At 40.9% G+C, this 21,142-nt stretch overlaps 1 protein-coding gene across 1 annotated transcript in view; it reads left to right on the top strand.

Moving 5' to 3' along the window:
* tmtc1 (transmembrane O-mannosyltransferase targeting cadherins 1) overlaps positions 1–21,142 on the top strand; it is a 206,268-nt gene that overhangs the window by 5,999 nt on the left and 179,127 nt on the right. Inside the window, exon 2 of the mRNA XM_038738692.1 lies at positions 14,006–14,183. Within this exon, the coding sequence (XP_038594620.1) occupies positions 14,006–14,183 (178 nt within the window). The remainder of the gene's footprint in view (positions 1–14,005; positions 14,184–21,142) is intronic.

Here is a 21,142-nt window from a genome sequence, read left to right as displayed (position 1 = left end):
TGGTAAAAATATTATATCACGATTTATTTCAGGGAGGATCACAATTCAAGATCTTTTTTTAAGACTGTTTTGCAAGTTTTATAAGTTATTATATAATAACTTTATTAAATCGTATACAATGTAGCCTAATGATTCATTCACAACAACAAAGAACTGATTCATTTTGTTCTTATAACATTTTAAAGATTTTAATATACCGGTACATTTCTTGATTTGATTTTCTCATGAATGAATGTGCTGTTTGCTTCTGCATGTTTAAAAACACAAGGAGGGACTTGCAGATATTGATTGGTGTTTACAGTAGCCAATAGCGCTGAATGTGCGTTACGCCCCCCACCCCACTCTGTGCAGACTGGTTCAGCTCTCACTGAGTCAACACTACGGTCGGAGCGGGACCCAACACAGCCTCCAAGACCGGCAGAGGCCAGGTTAGCAACAGAAAATACAGGACCGAGGTGGTTTTCTTGCCGGGTTTGGCTCTTGGGCTGACTCAGCTTGGATAGCTAGCTTGCCAGCTAACCGAGCTCACTAGCTAATGTTATTGATACAGACAGGTACAGGTAGTAACATTAGCTGTTTGCGGTTTAGCAAAAAGTAAATGTGTCTGTTCTTCAAGAAACTCTGTAAATGACCTCGGTACTATATTCCCTGTTGGTCTTTGTGTTGTCTTGATGTGTTCGGTCTCGTTCATGCTGTGTTCATTGGGAGGCTGCTGAGCGCGGTTTCGTTGACTGCTTGGTTCCCAGTCCAGCACCGCTCGCTGACGACATCCTGGCCTAAAAACCTCCAGTGCTTGAGTAGAGGTGTAACGTTAAACACAATACACTCTGCAGGTACTTCGATCTCCCAGTCTGGGCTGAGATAGCTATGACCACTAGGCTAAGTGAGCTAATTAGATAACAGCTGCTAGTTAGCTGCAGTTAGCGGTTTCTTTAGCAACAAGTAGCACTTTCTGTCCATCAGCAACGTCTGTAAATCACAGAGAGTTGAGGCAGAGTAGCTGGGGGACATTTATTGTTAATTTTATGACGCCCAACAGTTACAGTGCTGCCTTTGAGGACAGCGGAGGATACAGGCAACGAGGCACCTGACAGAGCAGCTGTCAACTGCATGTATGAGCCACATAATTAAACTGATAGATTGTGCACTGTAGCACTATAGAGGGTATGCACATGACGTCACAGAACACAGTTACGCTCACTAAGTGGCAGAAAGACGAGCAGCAGTGTTAGATTGTATCAGCTGAAACACAAACAACACATCTAAAATGGGAAAGAGCTGGACCACTGGTTCTTTGGTAAGAAGTAAGGACCGATGTTGAGTCAGACCGCCTTTAATTTGAGCAAATAATCACTTGTTTTACTCCCAGTTTGCTAAACGCAGCAGGGGAAGTGACATCAATGCATACCCTCTATACTAACGATCTCTCTGAAAAGGCAGATTGTGGAGACATTTTAATCCTCCGTGATCTAATATCATAATATTTCACACCCCTAGTGACCAGGTACAAATGTGATTATGTTATTTGTTATTTTAAGTCAATTCCATATATTTCAATAGCTAGTGAGGATTTGCTGCCTTTCCGTGTATTTAACAGTAAATTAGAGACACATGACCAACTGAAGTGATCATTAGTCTTGTTAGTAAGCTATTTGCTTTCTTGTCTGACACGCAAAGGTTTATATAGTACTAAAGTAACCCTCCATTGATCATTTGACTCTCAAAAGTTTGTTTCGGTCCCTTGAGACTCCCCTCTCCTAGGAACATTTGTGCAAATGCTCACTGAAATGCAGCAGAAGGTTTGATATAAGGTTTGACATAAATAATTCAAATTCAAGATTTCAACAAATTTGAATTACTTTGAACAATAGCCAGCTCAGAAATACTGTATACTGTAGCAGGGCTCCCGACTGCGGACATTTTGGTCGCATATGTGACTAGGGCTGAAACGATTCATCAATTAAATCGATAAAATTGATTAATAAAATGCATCGTTGCAAAGAATTTGGGGACATTTATTACTGTCGAACATTGCACTTACGCTGTGAACACCATATGATTATAATGAAGCTGTTTGTAAAGTAACGGAAGAGAGAAAATAGTGAGGGACAAAGAAGAAAGTGTCCAAAGTATGGGATTATTTCAAGATAAAGAAAACAACAACTCTGTAATGTTATCTCTGTCCACTATAAAACGAAATTTATGTTGCCTCGGCAACAGCACGACAGTGCCTTATCAGAAAGCAGCCGGTGTTCTGCCAGCGGACCACAGACAAGGTAACAGTAACAGCAACTTTAGCATTTAACTTAAGTCATGACTTATTGTTGAGTTGAAGCCAAAGTAAGCTGCAGTCCTCAGCTGTAAATATGCACACGTGCGTTTGTTGTTCTCCTTTTTGGGCCGTGAGCTGTAACCTCAGTCAGGAGTTAACTGGGTGTCGGGGAGCTGCACCTTTTAACTCACCTGCAGCTCTCTGACGGCAATACCACATAACATTGTGTTTCTCTATGACATGTTAAATGGGTTGCCAAATATACCTTGGCGGCCATTAAGATATTGTACGTGGGCTGCCTGCCCAAGTCTATATGTTGGAAACACTGGCGTTACAACCTCTCAAGCTATCCTTTATCCTGGACTAGCCTATTGGCTATTTGATCTGGGATAGGACCATCTGATGCAAAGCGTCTTCCTCCAAATACCTGCATTATTAAAAAATGTAATACCCACTCTTTATCAAGACGTTCATATGCGCGGCCCTGCAGATGTGCACTCCAGACCAACACCAACATGAGCCTGACAGTGCTCCATGATGTAGGATTTATAGGTAAAAATGTGAAGGAATTTGTTTATTTCACCCACTGACGGTTTGAGCAATAATCAAGCAACATTTCCACCACATGGTTTTTGTGTACAATTTCTGGACTTGTTGAGTTTTGCTTTTGTGAATACAAACTGGAAAATTGAACATGATTCAGGAAGTGGACCTTTAGGTGTGAACCAGCCTTACTCAGCCTGGACAGCTCTGGCTGACTTGTACACCACATGAAATGAGTCATGAGGATCAGATGCATCTCATGCATGCAGAGGAACAGATGGGTGCACTCCTCCAACACATGTGGCCTGGGGGTCACTTCTGTGTATATTTGTCAGCTTCTCCTATGGGGAATGTGCAGTCAGTCCCGCATTGTCTTTTCTGTGCCGGTAAGCTTTTGGTGATGGTGAAGGACACACAGAATGAGTAAATACACACAATGCAACCTCAAGGCACTTTTTATAGCTGAGCCCTGATGTGCACTACAAACTGTGCAGTGATTGTGGTGAGGAAACAAGGGAGATGGGGCGAGAGAAAGAAAGAAGTAGGGAGAGAGCGATAGCGAGAGGCTATTTGATTAAAATAGAAACACAAGGACAGATAACGCAAGACGGGGAAAGAAAAAATAAGTTGTGGTGGATGCTCTTGTGCTAAATGAGGAGAGAAGGAGCATTGGGACGGGCACAGCAGATAATAGAGAGAGACAGTAGGAGATGAAGAAAAATAAGAAATGAAAAAGAAGGGTAAGAAAGTGATAGATGATGATGCTCCAGTCAGAGAGAAGCTGACTTCACAATTTCTGTTTATCTATTTCAGAATAAAAAAAGTTACCTCAGGTTCACGGATCCTGTCAGGGATGTGCTGTCATATATCAGAGTAAAGGACAGGAAGGCATCATGCTGCTGCTGCTGCATCACTAACCAGCAGACAGACAGAGAGTTAAATTGTGTCTCCTTCACCTCTCCAGTCCAACAGTCACAGAGGACTCTGCAGCTGTCTTACTGGATGTGATCACACTGGGTTGAGCATGCTCGGTTTGACATTGTTGCTCATGTCAGATCCTTTTCCTTTTTTTCTAAGAGAAGAGTTGTTGGTTTATCAAATTGCAGATAAATCTATAATGACTACGGGTAAGATTCCCTTGAACTGCTGTGGATATTCTTTGGGGTTCTCAGAATGATGCCCAATAAATGTGGCAACTTCCTGACCTGTTCTTTAATGTGTCTGTCTTCATTTCAAGTTGCACACCATCCATCCATTTTTGGCCACATTTCGGGGTCTGTGTTGCAGTAGCAGCAGGCTAAACGAGGTAGCCCAGATTTCCTCCTCCCCAGACTGTCCTCCAGCTCTTTCTATGGTATGCCAAATAAGTCCCTGATGAAGGCCACAATCTGAGACGCATTGGTGTCGCAATAAAGTTGCTTTATACAACAAGCGTTCTTGGCATTTTGACCGCTATGGACTTTTTCCCATCTCCATGCACCTTGCTGTTAGGTGAAGTTGTTAAATCGCTACTCTGTATGTGATATCAGATGTAATATCTCCAGCAGGTCCGTATCTGCTCCAGAGTCTACTCCCAGCTGGACTTGCCTTGAAAACTGTAAAACGAGGCATCCAGAAGTATCCTTGTCAGATGCTGGAGTTACCTAAATTGGCTTCTTTTGGCTCGATGGAGCAATGTTTCTGTCATAACCTTGGTAATGGAGGTGCATCTCAAGCACTGCAAACTGTCCCACTGCATCTTGTGCACACTCACAATGCATCTGTTGTTTAATCTAGAGCAGTGTTTCCCAACCGGGGGTACATGTACCCCTAGGGGTACGTGAGCAGTCCCCAGGGGGAACGTGGGATGGTTCTCAAAACATTATAATCATATTATAATATGGAAACCATTCAGTGAAGTCACCCTGAACAACAACTGAAACAAACAACTGCACTCTATGTGTTCACCGTTGCTTTACCTGGTCTGTGACTAAAATATCCACCACGACTTGTAACGTAAGTTAATAGTCTACCAATTTTTTTACCGAAGTCTGTGCGAGAACACGTGCACATAACGACTGCTACCCCCCCGCGCTTCCCCGTGCACCCGATGACATCGTTCATCCTGATGTTTCGTTGTAGACATCGTCCGATGGAAATTTTGTAGACATCGCCCAACCAGCAGTGCTAGCGGCAGCTCAAGTGAACCCATGAAAAAAAAAAGAAAGCTGATAAGTACAGTACCGGCAATTTCATCAACAGCATGTTGTTTTCGGTTTCATGTCGACACCAAGTGGGAAGCTTCCGGTCTACAATATGAACCCGATGTGTTAGACTCTTCTGGTTGCAAGAAGAAGTCCAGCTCCATTAGAAATAATGGGAACATTATTATTATGACAAAGTTATCAGCCCTGTTAAAATGACGTGAGTAACAGTTGCACCTAGCTAAGCAAGCTAGCTAGCTCCGCACACGGTCTTTAGCTCTGCCGTATCGTCACTTCCGGGCACTTTCCGGTTGCAAAAACTCGACGTGGCAGAGATGTGCTCTATAATAATAGCTTGAAACCAGCCCATTTACAACGACACCTAAGTACCAAGCATCTTTCCTGTGTCGGTAAGACCGCAGGCCGAGTTTGTTTCAAAGAAAACTATCGGAATTTAAGGGAAGTCAAGAGAAATCAAAGAAAGCGACAGCAGTGTCAACCCAAGCATTGGACAGGGAACCCGCGGGGTCTTAAAAGTATTAAATTTCATTTACAAAGTATTAAATTGCATTTACCAAGGTCTTAAATTTGTTCTTGTCCTTTCGTAGGATTAAATTAATGCCGTAACGTCATAAATAAATACTTTTTGTGTGTGTGACTTTTATACTTCATTTGATGTGTTATAAGGCACAGTACAGGTAACGGTAATGTTACTCTTTATGTCAGTGTTTAGCTTTATGCTCTGAACTGTGGAGTGTTCACGGTGCACGATCTCTGGCATCCAGCTGTGGGCAAATCAGTCAATTGTTGGGAAAGAAAACAAAACGTCTCTGACGTGCTACTAACAAGCTAACGCTAGCTTGTCGCCTGAGAATGGGCAAGTGTCTGAAGTTCAGAAAGCCAGAGACACGGACAAGTTGCGGGACGAGGCTGAGGGCAGTGGCGCTGAGTTTAGTGCAAGTGGATCGGCCTGCGAGTCAGTCACGCTATGGCGAGCGCCAATGGAACAGCAGAGCTGGAAGACCCACTGAATGTTACCACAGCAACGGAGAGCCAGTTGTGTATAAGGACGGTGTCTGTGTGTCGCCGTTGTGCCGCTGTTGTAGGCTAATGTTATGTGAATGGAAACATCCAACTAACGCACATTAAACTTACATCAGCGAGGAAAAAACAAACAAATTGGAGCCCAATCTCTTATCCCGCTTCTTTCAAGCCAGTACTATATAATACTGTATCTGAAGCAGCCTTTAGATGCAAACACAGAATAGAATGAATAATCACTGAAGCAATTATCATATTGTATTACATTACTTTATCTAGCCAAGGTGTAACTAATTGCAACAACTCACACCACACAATTTGTTTGTATTTTTGATTTCACCCCTTAAGAGTTCTTAGTGCACAAATATTGTATTCATTTCATTGATGTCACACTGTGGATACTGGGGACATGTCTCCATCACTTTGTTTAAAGCATTTGTTAAATATGTTCTGAAAATAGCTTGCAACAAGAAATGTTAAAAAACAAATGAAATACTTTTTGAGAAGTTTATTTGCACAATAAGAAAACATGCAATGCAATGTATATATAGAAGAAACAAATATGCATTGTTTAAAAAAAGTTTCTTAAGCTAAAATAAAAAGCTGCTGAGTACTGCATTATATTCTTTCTATTATATTCTTTGAAGTGTCACCTGAATCACTTTATATAAATAAAGACAATTCTACCATAAATTGGTGCAGAAAATGTCTCCAGAATGCAGGAAATTAAGTGTTTAGTGCTCAAAAGTTTCTAGGGGAGGATCCCCAGACCCCCGTTTTAAATATATTTCAGCACTGAATATTTCATCAAATAGTGTTAAAATATCTTGCCTTGTTCTTGTGAACCCAATATTGTGAATTGTGCATTTGAGCTAAGTGTATCATCACACCCCTAATCTGAACCCTTATGTCCCCACCACTTTCACACAAAGTGACGTCCTTGATTAATTTTATCTTATCTTCTGTCGTGGAAATGATATTCCTGGTGAGGGGTTGAGCAAAGAATCGAGTACAACCAACTGTTGTCTTTGAAGAATTTATTTAACAAAAGAGAATAAACAGAGAAGTACTAACATACATATACAGCTGGTCCAGACACCTACCGTCTAGGGCGGCATTTACACAGTCTAGGTTTCTATATTTTGGGCAACAGAGATCCTCTCTCAGCCTTGAATGAACATTCCAGGAGAGGAGAGGAACAACAAGAGAGGAAAACACCAAAAACCATCTCACAGCTCTGAACTAAACCCTAGTAAATGTGGACGGACTAACATAAGGAGTCTAGGAGAGGAAAGGTTAAGAATAAAACACAATACATATATCTATAAGCCATAATGAGAACAGTAATAATAATAATATTAAAAGATCATACATAAAAGATTAAATGTAAGAGGACACAATTTTCTGCCATAACATCTTCCGTCTTATCTTAAGTACAAACACACCCCAAGCTATAGTGTGTTAAAGATGAATGTATTATAATAAATGTTTTATTAAATTCATGTAACTTCGTAAATAATTTTCTCGGGCTTAAAATTCATACAGATTTTCCATTATACGGCGGTGAAGTTGGTATTAAATTTCATCTTAGGTGGTATTAAAAAGGTCTTAAAAAGTCTTAAATTTAACTTTGAGAATCCTGGGGGTACCCTGATTGGAGGCCTCATATGCTGTGTCGCTACTTGTGGCTAAATCCAAAAAGCCATTTACTGTTGCTGAGGAACTAATTTTGCCTGCTGCTGTAATTCTTGCATAAACAATGATTGATAAGAAAGCAGCTGATGCACTGAAAACTGTACCATTGTACAGTTTTCACAGTGTGCCGTAGGATTGACGACATGGCCGTTAATATTGTTGATGTAAGTAGTGGAAAGGTTAAAACTTTCTGGTTCATTCGTGCTGCAGTTGGACGAGTCAACAGATGTTAGCTGGGAAGCCCAGCTTATTGCATTTGTGCGATACAGAGAAATTTCTGAAATTAACGAGCACATTCTATTCTGCAAGAAGCTAACGGGGGACACTACGGGTAAAGATGTGTTTCACGTTATCGACACCTTTTTCTCAGAGCACAATCTGTATTGGAAGCCCTGTATTCATGTGTGCACGGATGGTGCAGCATCAATGACTGGGAGCAGCAGCTTAGGAGCCTTAACAGGGTTTCTTTTTTCCACTTTGAGTGTTCGGTGGAGAACTGGCTTCCAGCGTGGCTTGGGACTCAGTATCATCTACTTTAGTGATGAATGCATAATAAACTGTGTTACTAGGTTTAAATTCATATCCTGCATGTACAGCATCTCTTATATATACAAACACACACACACACGATCAGCCAGTCTGAGATTTTTGAGAAGTCTTATAACTTTTGCATTCATGAAATTTTGCCCTGACGCTAGCAATAGATGAAATGGCAAGGGGTCACCAAAATGAACAATCATACTTTGGGGATGATTCACACCAGTAGTTGTCAAGATATGTTGGTTTGGCTCACAGTGTTGAGCAATCACCTGACTTACCATCCTGAGGCTCAATACTGGGTTAGCTAGTTAAACAGCAGGCCCTTTTGTGTTTTAGTGTTAATGTGTCTAACTGTTATTAAGAAGAAGAAGAAGATCTAAGAAGAATGGTTTTATTAATACTGTTTGGAATGTTAAATGTTTCTACTTTTACACACACAGGCCCGAAATACTAGCATTACAGTGATCAGATAAGACTGACGTGGCAGTGGTGGCTGGCTGTGTGGCTACTGTGGAGCCAGCAAGCTTACACTGGTTTAACTGAAAACCTGTCTGATGAACAAATGTAAGAATCACACATTTCCAGGAACTTATTGAAACAGCCTTGCTTTAAAAGGAAATATTCAACCAGATTCTTCTTCGTGCCATTTTTGATATTATACAGAATAGAATGTAATGAAGCAGCTCGAGTGTCCTACCTTTCAAATAAACTTCAACACGGCGTGATTATGATGGCACTGTTTGCAAAGTGGAGGAAGAGAGAGAAAACAGTGAGGGACAAAGAAGAAAGTGTCCAAAGTATGGGATTATTTCAAGCTAAAGAAAACAACTCTGTAATGTTACCGTCTGTCCACCGTAAAACGAAACTTATGTTGCCTGGTTGGGCTGTGAGTTGTAACCTCACAGTCAGGAGTTAACTGGGTGTCAGGGAGATGCACCTTTTAACTCCCCTGCAGCTCTCTCTGTAGCTCAGACAATCCCTGCTACCTGCGTGTGCTAATCCATCCTTTCACCCAGATTCTTTGTCTTTATAATTGCTGTCTTTATAATAACAAGCAGCTGTTTCGTGTGCAGGATCGCTCATTTCCCGTTTCACATTTCACGTGTGGTTTTTTTTGATAAAAGTGGTTTGGAAACCAGCCGTGGGTGCCATTGCTGTTGACAGCTCCTGTAGTGTGTGTGGTGACCCCCTGTCACCGATCAGTCAAGTAGTGTGAATGCCAAAACGACTTCAAGACTGCCATCATATTACGGCAAGTTGTGTGAACTGCACGGCCATCGGCCGACGCTGAAAGTCGTGTAGTCTGCACGAGCCTGTAGTATAACTTGTATATCACTCGGGTGATGTTTGTGTTTGTAAAGCAGCTGTCTGGTTGTTGGTCTGATGTTTACTGTATGACACACTGTATGGAGGGGGGGGGGGGGGGGGGGGCGCTGCCGCCGCCAAGCATAAGTACTTCTTAAACGATGTATTGATGAATCGTTGAAATAATCTATAGAAGCTTCGAATACTAAAATCATTGTTAGCTGCAGCCCTACAATTCAAGCAAGTCTCTGGGTCGGACTAAAGTAAACACATAAATTGGCCCCCTGGATAAGCCATTGTAGCTAGTTGCATAGGGATCTTCCAGGGAAACTTGCTGCCTAAAAACATCGTCTATCCAGTTGAGTGTCCTCCTTACCTTGCAAATAGTTTTTGGAAAAAGCCAATAAGTGGACCTTGAGTTATATCTATCTTTGAGAACATTTGCAAACATGACACACCGTAAGCTACTGGTCAGGTAATGTTGTAGTTGTACTGAACAGAGCAACAGTGCATTTTATTGCTTAGAAATTCTTTTTGTGTATTCTGTACATGTATCCACTGGCAGCCATGTCTCCTGTCAAAATGTCAGTGAGCGGGAGACTGAACCCTGACCTGCTCCCTCGTTGTGAGTCTCTGTGGATAAGCACATCAGCTAAATGCCTCAAATGAGAAATTTAAATTCCACTGAAGCCTTCACAGCATGGATGGGTCCGGACCCTGGCTGGGCTCTCTGGGAAATTAATCTCATCTCTTCACTTCCTTCAGACTCAAGTCAGCATTAGAACTTATTCAGGTGTGTCAGCATCAACTAAGGTCAGGGTGAGACAATGATGAGAGTTAAGGCTCTCTCTGCAAGTTAAAGCAGGTTTTATCAGTCATTATCAGTCAGTAAGGGAGTGGTGGTGGAGCAGCGGATAAGACACATGCCTTTGGTGTGAGAGACCTGGGTTCAATTCCCCACTGTAACACATCCACACTTAACCTCTAGTTGCTCCAGAGTTGTGCATAAAAATGATAAGTCACTTTGGATAAAAGTGTCAGCTAAATAATGCATACCAAGACAGCGTATTCATCCTCATTGAATTATGAATCAGAGGGATAGTGGAGGCCAGGGTCTCCTTTATCACATAATGGACTGGATGAGGGCACACAGAGGACCCCGTTAGAACTAATTACAGTCAGAGATAAGGAGTTCAGATGTGAAGCCATGTTTATCTGTTCAGCTCGTCCCTGTTTGTTTTTTCTCCATTCTGGAAAGCCTTGCTTTGGAGGTACACTCTAAATATAAACTTACTGACAGTATCACATATGTTCTCTTCTCTCTTCATCTTGTTCATCACTGAAGCTGTATGATGTTTACCCAGAGTTAAATAAAAAATCTTGATGTTTTTGATTACTGCTTAAAATACAAATACTACATGTATCCCCAAAATGCCACCTAACATATTTAGTACCTTTGCATCGCTACTAAATTTAAAACACTTTTGTGAGTTAAGGTCTTGAAATGGTTCTGCACAGACTTGAAAATGTGACTCAAACCAGCAGCATGTCTGACCTAACCCGGACAGAACCTCGCTGCTACTGCAAAATGCTACACATGACACTAGATGCCAACAATTGGTAAAGTAACAGAAAGAGAGGATTTATTTTCATATGACACATTTGAAAGTAACCAAGCCCAAACCCAACCCAAGCCTGAAGCTTTAGTCAATATAACAGTCCTGACACAAAATAAGCACTTCACTAATAACAATGTGAGCAAAATATATCATATTCTCTAGGGATGGCAGTGTCATTCAGATGGATTTTTGGTACACCATTTTGGTCCAGACTATAATATATCAACAGGTTTTGGATGGACTGTCATGAAATTGTATACATACATTCATGGTCTTCAGAGGATGAATCCTACTGACTGTGGTGACCCCCTGAACTTTCCTCTAGAACCACCATGAGGTTGACATTTGTGGTTTTGAGTGAAATATCTCAAGATTTCTCCTCAGGATGAATTGTAGTAACTTTGGTGATCCCCTTGATTGTTAATCTTGAGCCGTCATCTGTAATGCATCTTATAGAGTTTTAAAACATAAAAATACTATGCTTGTAAAAAAAATGTCTGATATGGTTTGTCCACAACAAAAAAGTCAATTACCTCATTTAATATTCTAAAATTAGATCTGTTCCTTCTCCCTCATCGAAAAATCCAGAATCTCTGATTATGCAGTTTTTCCCCAAAAGTTTAACTCTTGTTGTCTGTGAAGATTCTCAGTCATCCAGGTCATAGTTATCCAATGAAGGTTGAGGTCAAGGGCAACTGGACTTGGTTGGAGATACTAGAAGACGTTTCGTTCCTCATCCAAGAGACTTCTTCTGACTGACTGGTAGGGAAACTCAGGTATTTAACCTCTGGGATCATTAGCTAGGATCGTCGATACCGCTGGTTCGTTAGTACCCCTGGCTGTGGTAATGACAGTCGTTATGGTCGTTACAACCACCCGCGGCAAAGTCTGAACGACCATCGTTGGCGTCTTCACCTGAGGCCAAGAGGAAATGCTTGTTTAGTTTCCTGGGAAGTGATGAAAGGACTGCATTGTAAGTGGGGGATAAGTGGTGACCCCCTCCTCTGTTCAGTGACAGCTTCTCAATCCGGGTGTAAATGACTTCCCTGACACCTCTTTTGAACCATCCGTCTTCTCTGTCTAAAATGTGAACCTGGTGGTCGTCAAACGAGTGTCCTTTATCCTTAAATAAACTGCTGAGTCTTGACCTGAGGAGTTAAGGAGTTAGTTGTTGAGCTGGTTGGTAACACGCCTCACCACATCCAAAACTCCATTGACTTTGTAAACAAAGTTCGAGGACTGAAACTGGACCCAGATGAAACCATTGTGTCCTATGATGTGACCCCTTTGTTCACCTGCATCCCCACCACGGAGGCACTAGAATCCGTAAGGAAATGGCTACTACAAGACCACACCCTGGACAGCAGAACCAGCCTCAGCCCTGACCAGATCTGTAAATTACTCGACCTCTGTCTAAACACCACCTATTTCCAGTACAACGGAGGATTCTACAGACAAAAGCATGGCTGTGCCATGGGCTCACCAGTTCCACCTATTGTGGCAAACATCTACATGGAAGAAGTGGAGGGAAAAGCCCTCAACTCTTTCAGAGGAACAGCACCGAGCCACTGGTACAGGTATGTCGATGACACCTGGGTCAAATTTAAAACCCAAGAAGTGCAAGCCTTCACAGAACACATCAACTCCGGGACAGTAACATCAAGTTCACACAAGAAGATGTTCACAACAACAGTTTAGCTTTGATGGACTGTGCTGCACACATTGTAGAGGACAGGAGCCTGCAAATTGGAGTGTACAGGAAACCCCACCACCCACTGGAACACAAGCTAGAGGTCACGAGAACCCTGCACCACAGAGCGGACCACATACCAAAAAGTGCAAAAGCCAGAGAGAAGGAACAGAAACACCTCAAGGGGGCACTTCCTCTTGGCCTCAGGTGATTCCACATCACACTTAGTTACATACTGGACCATGATTATGGGCTGATATTTGTGACCGTAGAATCTGAATAATTTCGATGAGGATTTTAGTCATTCTGCACAGGGACGATCGAACATCACAGTCAAGTAACAATAAGCAAAACGCCTTTTTGAGTGGACTTTAATTAATAGGGTTTAATTTAAATAGCAAGAATCATCAGAATGACAGTTTGATCATTTACTCAGATCATTCAGCCTTAGGTGAGGTTGAGTCCACCCATGTTTTTGAAAGTCTAAAATATAATATGGAGTGACAGCTGGAACCAAAACCACTGTAATGCGTCACTCTTTCTGGGTTTGCTATTATCAGGTTGTTGATATTGTGTTGGGTGAAGAGGGAATTGTCACGGCGTAATACCTGTATATATTTATTATAATAAACTAAGTGAAAATTGCATATCTCACTGTTATTCCTCACTGAGGGATTAGCTGTTGGAAGATCTTAAGCAGGGTGTGATTAGATGGCAGGAATCTGATATTTTCTCAAAGCAATCCTGTTCCTTTCATTTGAAATTCATGGCAGTGTAGAAAATGGATTGAGATTCTGCTCAGGATTATAAAACAATCACTTCATCCAGGAAATATAAATGCTAATTTTCTTTAGAGATTCCCACAGTAAATCCACAGCGGTATATAGCTGAGTGATTGTTATAGATAAGGTTGAATGTTTTTTTTTCTTCATACGCTTAGTGTTTCTGGGAAATTGAATGACACAGACTGTACTTATGTATCAGTCTGTTTCAGTCTTTTTTGTATGTGTTTTAATAATCTTTTCAATCATCTATCATTTCATCATCATTTACACATGAACAGATTACCTGCAGCTCTCATCCTACAGTGCTGAATATTTCTCTCTCTGTCTGTCAGGTTGAACATCCTGCTGGGCGGCATGACACCTCTCTATTTCCACATCGTCAACGTGTGTTTGCACTGCAGCGTAACGTGCCTGCTTATGCACATGTGTGAGAGCTGGACATTCGAAGACTCACGGCTGGCCTTCGTCACGGCACTCCTCTTTGCTGTGCACCCCGTTCACACTGAGGCTGTGAGTACATGACACACAGACTGTCATCCATTGCAAAAAGTTAGTCTGGAGCCCTGCCAATTAACGGGTCATTTACTGTTTTCCATGTACCAGTATGCTGCCATTGGGTCAATTAATACACATAATGTACTGTAGGGTTGGGCCGATAGACAATGCCATCGTCCATCCACCTGCGATCTGTTTTTACTGAGACTAAATGCGAGTGAACAAGTTCCTTTATAAGACAACCACAACACCCCCATCCCCGCACCCCACCAGATGGCACCGTCCATCCCGTTTTTTCATTGTAGACCTTGTCTGATAGCGATTTTGTAGACATCGCCCAATCCTAATTTCCTAAGATTTCTGAAATGCCATCTACGTAGGTATTAATCAGCCTTCCCTCTATCACCTTCAATTGACTTTAGAAGCCAAACTAAGAGGCCATCCCTTGAGAGAAAGGGTGCCCCAAGTTGTGGACATGCAGCAACATGATAACGTTTTTTAAAGATAACATTAGTTAATCAGTTAATGCAAGGATAAAATAACAGGTTAAAACAATCAAACAACAAAATAAATCAAATAAATTAAATTATACCAATGGAAAAACAGCATCAACATTCCACCCAAAACTAAATCAAGTTATTACTTTTCAGTGTGTAAGGCTAATATATAACAAACCAATGTAATTATACCTCCCCGCGACCCTGTATGCAGGATAAGCGGTTGACGATGGATGGATGGATGTAATTATACCTGATAGCATTAATAACATGAACATCCTGTTTTAAGAGACAGAGCTAAAGACGACAAGAAGCAGAGCTGATAGTGCTGATAGATCTTAGTGTAGGATGAAGATTATTCAAATCAAGTGGTGCTTTTATATTGAAATGATTTTCGGTCGGCTACAGTAAAACAGTTCTTGGTATAATAAAAAAGTGATATTGCATTTGTCTGAGTGGATATAGACTCTACAAGGAACTAAAACTTGTTTGAAGTGTGGAAGACACATTTGAAAATAAACCTTATCCAGTGAATTTCCCTTCTTACTTTAGGCTGTAAAAGTGACTCATACATAGAGCAGTGATCAGTGTTAAATGGACACCTCATAATGAATCTACAAAGTAAATAAAAAACAACAGTAAGAGGCCTAAGATTGGTGTCCGTGGTGTTCATATACAGTGGGTACGGAAAGTATTCAGACCCCTTTAAACTCTGTTTCATTGCAGCCATTTTCCAAAAATCAAAAAAGTTCATTTTATTTCTCAGTAATGTACACTCAGCACCCCATCTTGACAGAAAAAAACAGAAATGTAGAAATATTTGCAAATTTATTAAAAAAGAAAAACTGAAATATCACATGGTCATAAGTATTCAGACCCTTTGCTCAGTATTTAGTAGAAGCACTTTGATCTAATACAGCCATGAGTCGTTTTGGGAAAGATGCAACAAGTTTTTCACATCTGGATTTGGGTATCCTCTGCCATTCCTCTTTGCAGATCCTCTCCAGTTCTGTCAGGTTGGATGGTAAACGTTGGTGGACAGCCATTTTCAGGTCTCTCCAGAGATGCTCAATTGGGTTTAAGTCAGGGCTCTGGCTGGGCCATTCAAGAACAGCCACGGAGTTGTTGTGAAGCCACTCCTTCGTTATTTTAGCGGTGCGCTTAGGGTCATTGTCTTGTTGGAAGGTAAACCTTCGGCCCAGTCTGAGGTCCAGAGCACTCTGGAAAAGGTTTTCGTCCAGGATATCCCTGTACTTGGCCGCATTCATCTTTCCCTCGATTGCAACCAGTCGTCCTGTCCCTGCAGCTGAAAAACACCCCCACAGCATGATGCTGCCACCACCATGCTTCACTGTTGAGACTGTATTGGACAGGTGATGAGCAGTGCCTGGTTTTCTCCACACATACCGCTTAGAATTAAGGCCAAAAAGTTCTATCTTGGTCTCATCAGACCAGAGGATCTTATTTATCACCATCTGGGAGTCCTTCAGGTGTTTTTTAGCAAACTCCATGCGGGCTTTCACGTGTCTTGCACTGAGGAGAGGCTTCCGTCGGGCCACTCTGCCATAAAGCCCCGACTGGTGGATTGCTGCAGTGATGGTTGACTTACTACAACTTTCTCCCATCTCCCGACTGCATCTCTGGAGCTCAGCCACAGTGACCTTTGGGTTCTTCTTTACCTCTCTCACCAAGGCTCTTCTCCCCCGATAGCTCAGTTTGGCCGGACGGCCAGCTCTAGGAAGGGTTCTGGTCGTCCCAAACGTCTTCCATTTGAGGATTATGGAGGCCACTGTGCTCTTAGGAACCTTAAGTGCAGCAGAAATTTTTTTGTAACCTTGGCCAGATCTGTGCCTTGCCACAATTCTGTCTCTGAGCTCTTCAGGCAGTTCCTTTGACCTCATCATTCTCATTTGCTCTGACATGCACTGTGAGCTGTAAGGTCTTATATAGACAGGTGTGTGGCTTTCCTAATCAAGTCCAATCAGTATAATCAAACACAGCTGGACTCAAATGAAGGCGTAGAACCATCTCAAGGATGATCAGAAGAAATAGACAGCACCTGAGTTAAATATGAGTGTCACGGCAAAGGGTCTGAATACTTATGACCATGTGATATTTCAGTTTTTCTTTTTTAATAAATTTGCAAAAATTTCTACATTTCTGTTTTTTTCTGTCAAGATGGGGTGCTGAGTGTACATTACTGAGAAATAAAATGAACTTTTTTGATTTTTGGAAAATGGCTGCAATGAAACAAAGAGTGAAAAATTTAAAGGGGTCTGAATACTTTCCGTACCCACTGTAGATAATATCAGCATAATCTATAATCGGCAGTATCAACTGAGAGATTATTTTTTTTCTGACTTGAAGTGTAAAACAGTGTATTGATTGGTAAAGAGAACTTAAACAACTTATAATGAAGTCTATGTGCAATTTGAAGTTGAGTTTAGGGTCAATCCAAAAGCCAAGATATTTAAAAGAATCCACCTAATCCATGAGAGACCACCCTCAAAGTTAATATGCAGATGTAAAATATTTGTGCAGTTACGCCTTGTTCCAAACAACATGCTGCAGGACCTTATTATTTATTACCAATTTTATTAATGTAAGGCAAGTTTTTGACCAAATTGAAATCAGCTTGTATTGTATTGTTAATACTGTATATAATTGTAATTGTATATAATCCATCCATCCATCGTCAACTGCTTATCCTGCGTACAGGGTCGCGGGGGGCTGGAGCCAATCCCAGTTTACATTGGGCGAAAGGCAGGGTACACCGTGGACAGGGTAATTGTATATAATGGTATTTTTAATATATCCAAGGAGACCAAGGTGTAAATAACTGTATAAAACTTTTTTTTTTTTTTTGGATACATCATTAATGAAAATAGAAAAAAAGTAGGCGTGACAAAGTGGGGGAACTCCCTTATCAAGCAGTAAATAATCTGACTGGGAACCGTGATAAACAATACACTGATGCCTCCCATGAAGATCAGCATTAAACCAGAGAAGGACATTTTGATGCAAGTCAATGGAATAAAGCTTATCAGGCAGAAGGTATCCTATATATATATATATACCATATCTTTAATTTAATTGTTTGTTTGTTTTTTTTATTTATTTTTATTAATAGAAGCTCTTACAAGATGTTAATTGTGTGTAGGAAGGGTCCACAGTTTGATACATTGAAAATCGCATTTTACAAAAGGAATGTACACAAATGTATAACCCCACAGACACACCTTACAGGCATGATGATTTTCAATTTTGAACATCAAAAGCAAAAGAAAAAATAAATAACGCTAAATAAATAAGATCAATACAAAACAAAAACACAAATATTACACAACCTTTCCCATCCCACCCCCACCCTGTTCCTATGTATGGTTCTCAGTTTCCTTTCATTTATATATCTAAACAGTCTATATACATCTTATATATACACTCATCTGTCATCTGTATACATATAAATCTACACATTACTCACAGCAAATGCATCGATGAGGAAGTTTCCAGAGAAGGCACAATGTCTGTGAAGGGGCCCAAGATTTCTCTAAAGGCTCCATGCTTCCCTCTCACATTATATAATATCTTTTTGAGTGTGCAATAAGACTCAAGCTCATTAATCCAATGTCTTGCTGATGGTGAATTGTCAGATTTCCAGTTGATCAGAATATATTTCTTTACTGCAGTGCTCGCAAGTAAGATAAAGTATTTCTTGTAGTAGTTCGCATTAATAGAGCTTGTGTCCCCGAGGATCCATAGTTTTGGGTCCTGTTCAATTTGACTTCCTATTACCCTTGAGGTTAATTCAATGACACATTTCCAAAATTCTTCTATCATTGGGCAACTCCATAGCATGTGTATAAGATCACCATTGGTCACTTTACATCTTTGACATTTAGAGGAAATTGCTGTCAATTTTATGTAACCTGTAGGGTGTGTAGTATGTCCTATGGAATATATTAAATTGAATTTGCCTGTGTTTTTGTGTTCCAATAGATGAAGCCAATCTGCCTCCTCATGAATACAGTCTAGGTCTTATCCCCATTTCTCTCTCTTGTAGATGTTTTATCATAATCCGGTTACGCTCCATTGATGATACAGTATATTGAAGATATTATCCCTTTTGTTGATCCGTGTAATTTGTTACATAGGTGGGTTTCAAGAGAAGTTTCTTTTGGGATATATGGGAATGTTTCTTTTGATTTCTCCTTAACCCAGTATCTAATTTGTAGGAATTTGAAGAAACTATCTTTGGAGAGGTTGAATTTTTCATTTAGTTGTTGGAAGTTATATGTATCATCAATGTATAAGTCAGCAACTGTTTGGATTTCTCTTTCCCCCCACAAAGGTGGCCTTCTAAGAAAAGAAATATTTGTGTCGAGAAGTGAGTGAGATTCTTGTTTGTGAGTGTGGCTAAACATTTTTTGTGCCTATGGGGCGGCTGTGGCTCAGGAGGCTCCCCCTGGCTGCATGTTGAAGTGTCCTTGGGCAAGATACTGAACACCGAATAGCCCCTGGCGGCTGTGTGAATGTTAGTTTCTGTTTGAGCACTTAGGCTCAGTGAATGAATGTGTGTGAATGGTGAATGCAGATGTAGTGTAAAAAGCGCTTTGAGTGGTCGAAAAGACTAGAAAGGCGCTATACAAGTACGGAGCATTTACATTTACATGAATGGAATATCCTTTAAAGCAGGGGTTCTTAACCTTTCTGGCAGTCCGACCCCTTTTTGAAGTTGAAAATATTTTGCGACCCCCCCCCCCCTTCCACATTTAAAAAATGCAGCGCTTTTCTCTTTTCTAAATTAAACCAAAAAAGCACTATGTTTGAGGCATTTTAATAGAGGGGGGGAGAGATGTTTGTGGATCAGTTATACAAACCCAATTCCAAAAAAGTTGGGACACTGTACAAATTGTGAGTAAAAAAGGAATGGAATAATTTACAAATCTCATAAACTTATATTTGATTCACAATAGAATATAGATAACATATCAAATGTTGAAAGTGAGACATTTTGAAATGTCATACCAAATATTGGCACATTTTGGATTATATGAGAGCCAAAAATCTTTGGACAAGTAGCAATAAGAGGTCAGAAAAGTTAAAATTACATATAAGGAACAGCTGGAGGACCAATTTGCAACTCATTAGGTCAATTGGCAACATGATTGGGTATAAAAAGAGCCTCTCAGAGTGGCAGTGTCTCTCAGAAGTCAAGATGGGCAGAGGATCACGGGCAATATCAGAAAGGAGTTTCTCAGAGAAAAATTGCAAAGAGTTTGAAGTTATCATCATCTACAGTGCATAATATCATCCAAAGATTCAGAGAATCTGGAACAATCTCTGTGCGTAAGGGTCAAGGCCAGAAAACTGTACTGGATGCCCGTGATCTTCGGGCCCTTAGACGGCACTGCATCACATACAGGAATGCTACTGTAATGGAAATCATAACATGGGCTCAGGAAAACTTCCAGAAAACATTGTCGGTGAACACAATCCACTGTGCCATTCGCTGTTGCCGGCTAAAACTCTATAGGTCAAAAAAGAAGCCATATCTAAACAGGATCCAGAAGCGCAAGCGTTTTCTCTGGGCCAAGGCTAATTTAAAATGGACTGTGGCAAAGTGGAAAACTGTTCTGTGGTCAGACGAATCAAAATTTGACGTTTGTTTTGGAAAACTGGGACGCCATGTCATTCGGACTAAAGAGGACAAGGACAACCCAAGTTGTTATCAGCGCTCAGTTCAGAAGCCTGCATCTCTGATGGTATGGGGTTGCATGAGTGCGTGTGGCATGGGAAGCTTACACATCTGGAAAGGCACCATCAATGCTGAAAGGTATATTCAAGTTCTAGAATAACATCCAGACATCGTCTCATTCAGGGAAGACCTTGCATTTTCCAACATGACAATGCCAGACCACATACTGCATCATTTACAACATCATGGCTGAGTAGAAAAAGGATTCAGGTACTGAAATGGCCAGCCTGCAGTCCAGATCTTTCACCCATAGAAAACATTTGGCACATCATAAAGAGGAAGATGCGACAAGAAGATCTAAGACAGTTGGAGCAACTAGAAGCCTGTATTAGACAAGAATGGGACAACATTCCTATTCCTAAACTTGAGCAACTTGTCTCCTCAGTCCTCAGACGTTTGCAGACTGTTATAAAAAGAAGAGGGGATGCCACACAGTGGTAAACATGGCCTTGTCCCAAATTTTTTGAGATGTGTTGGTGCCATGAAATTGCGAGTCAACTTATTTTTCCCTTAAAATGATAAATTTTCTCAGTTTCAACATCTGATATGTCATCTATGTTGTATTCTGAATAAAATATTGAAATTTGAAACTTCCACATCATTGCATTCTGTTTTTATTCACAATTTGTACAGCGTCCCAACTTTTGGAATCGGGTTTGTATATAATAGGAGATCATCTACATACAGAGAAAGTTTCTGTTCATTTAATTCCTGCTATG

The sequence above is a fragment of the Micropterus salmoides genome, unplaced genomic scaffold (genome assembly GCF_014851395.1).
Source record: "Micropterus salmoides isolate LMB-PRFRI ecotype aquatic unplaced genomic scaffold, ASM1485139v1 Ms_hic_scaffold_23, whole genome shotgun sequence".
Lineage (NCBI taxonomy): Eukaryota > Metazoa > Chordata > Actinopteri > Centrarchiformes > Centrarchidae > Micropterus > Micropterus salmoides.
This window is presented reverse-complemented; position numbering and strand designations above follow the sequence as displayed.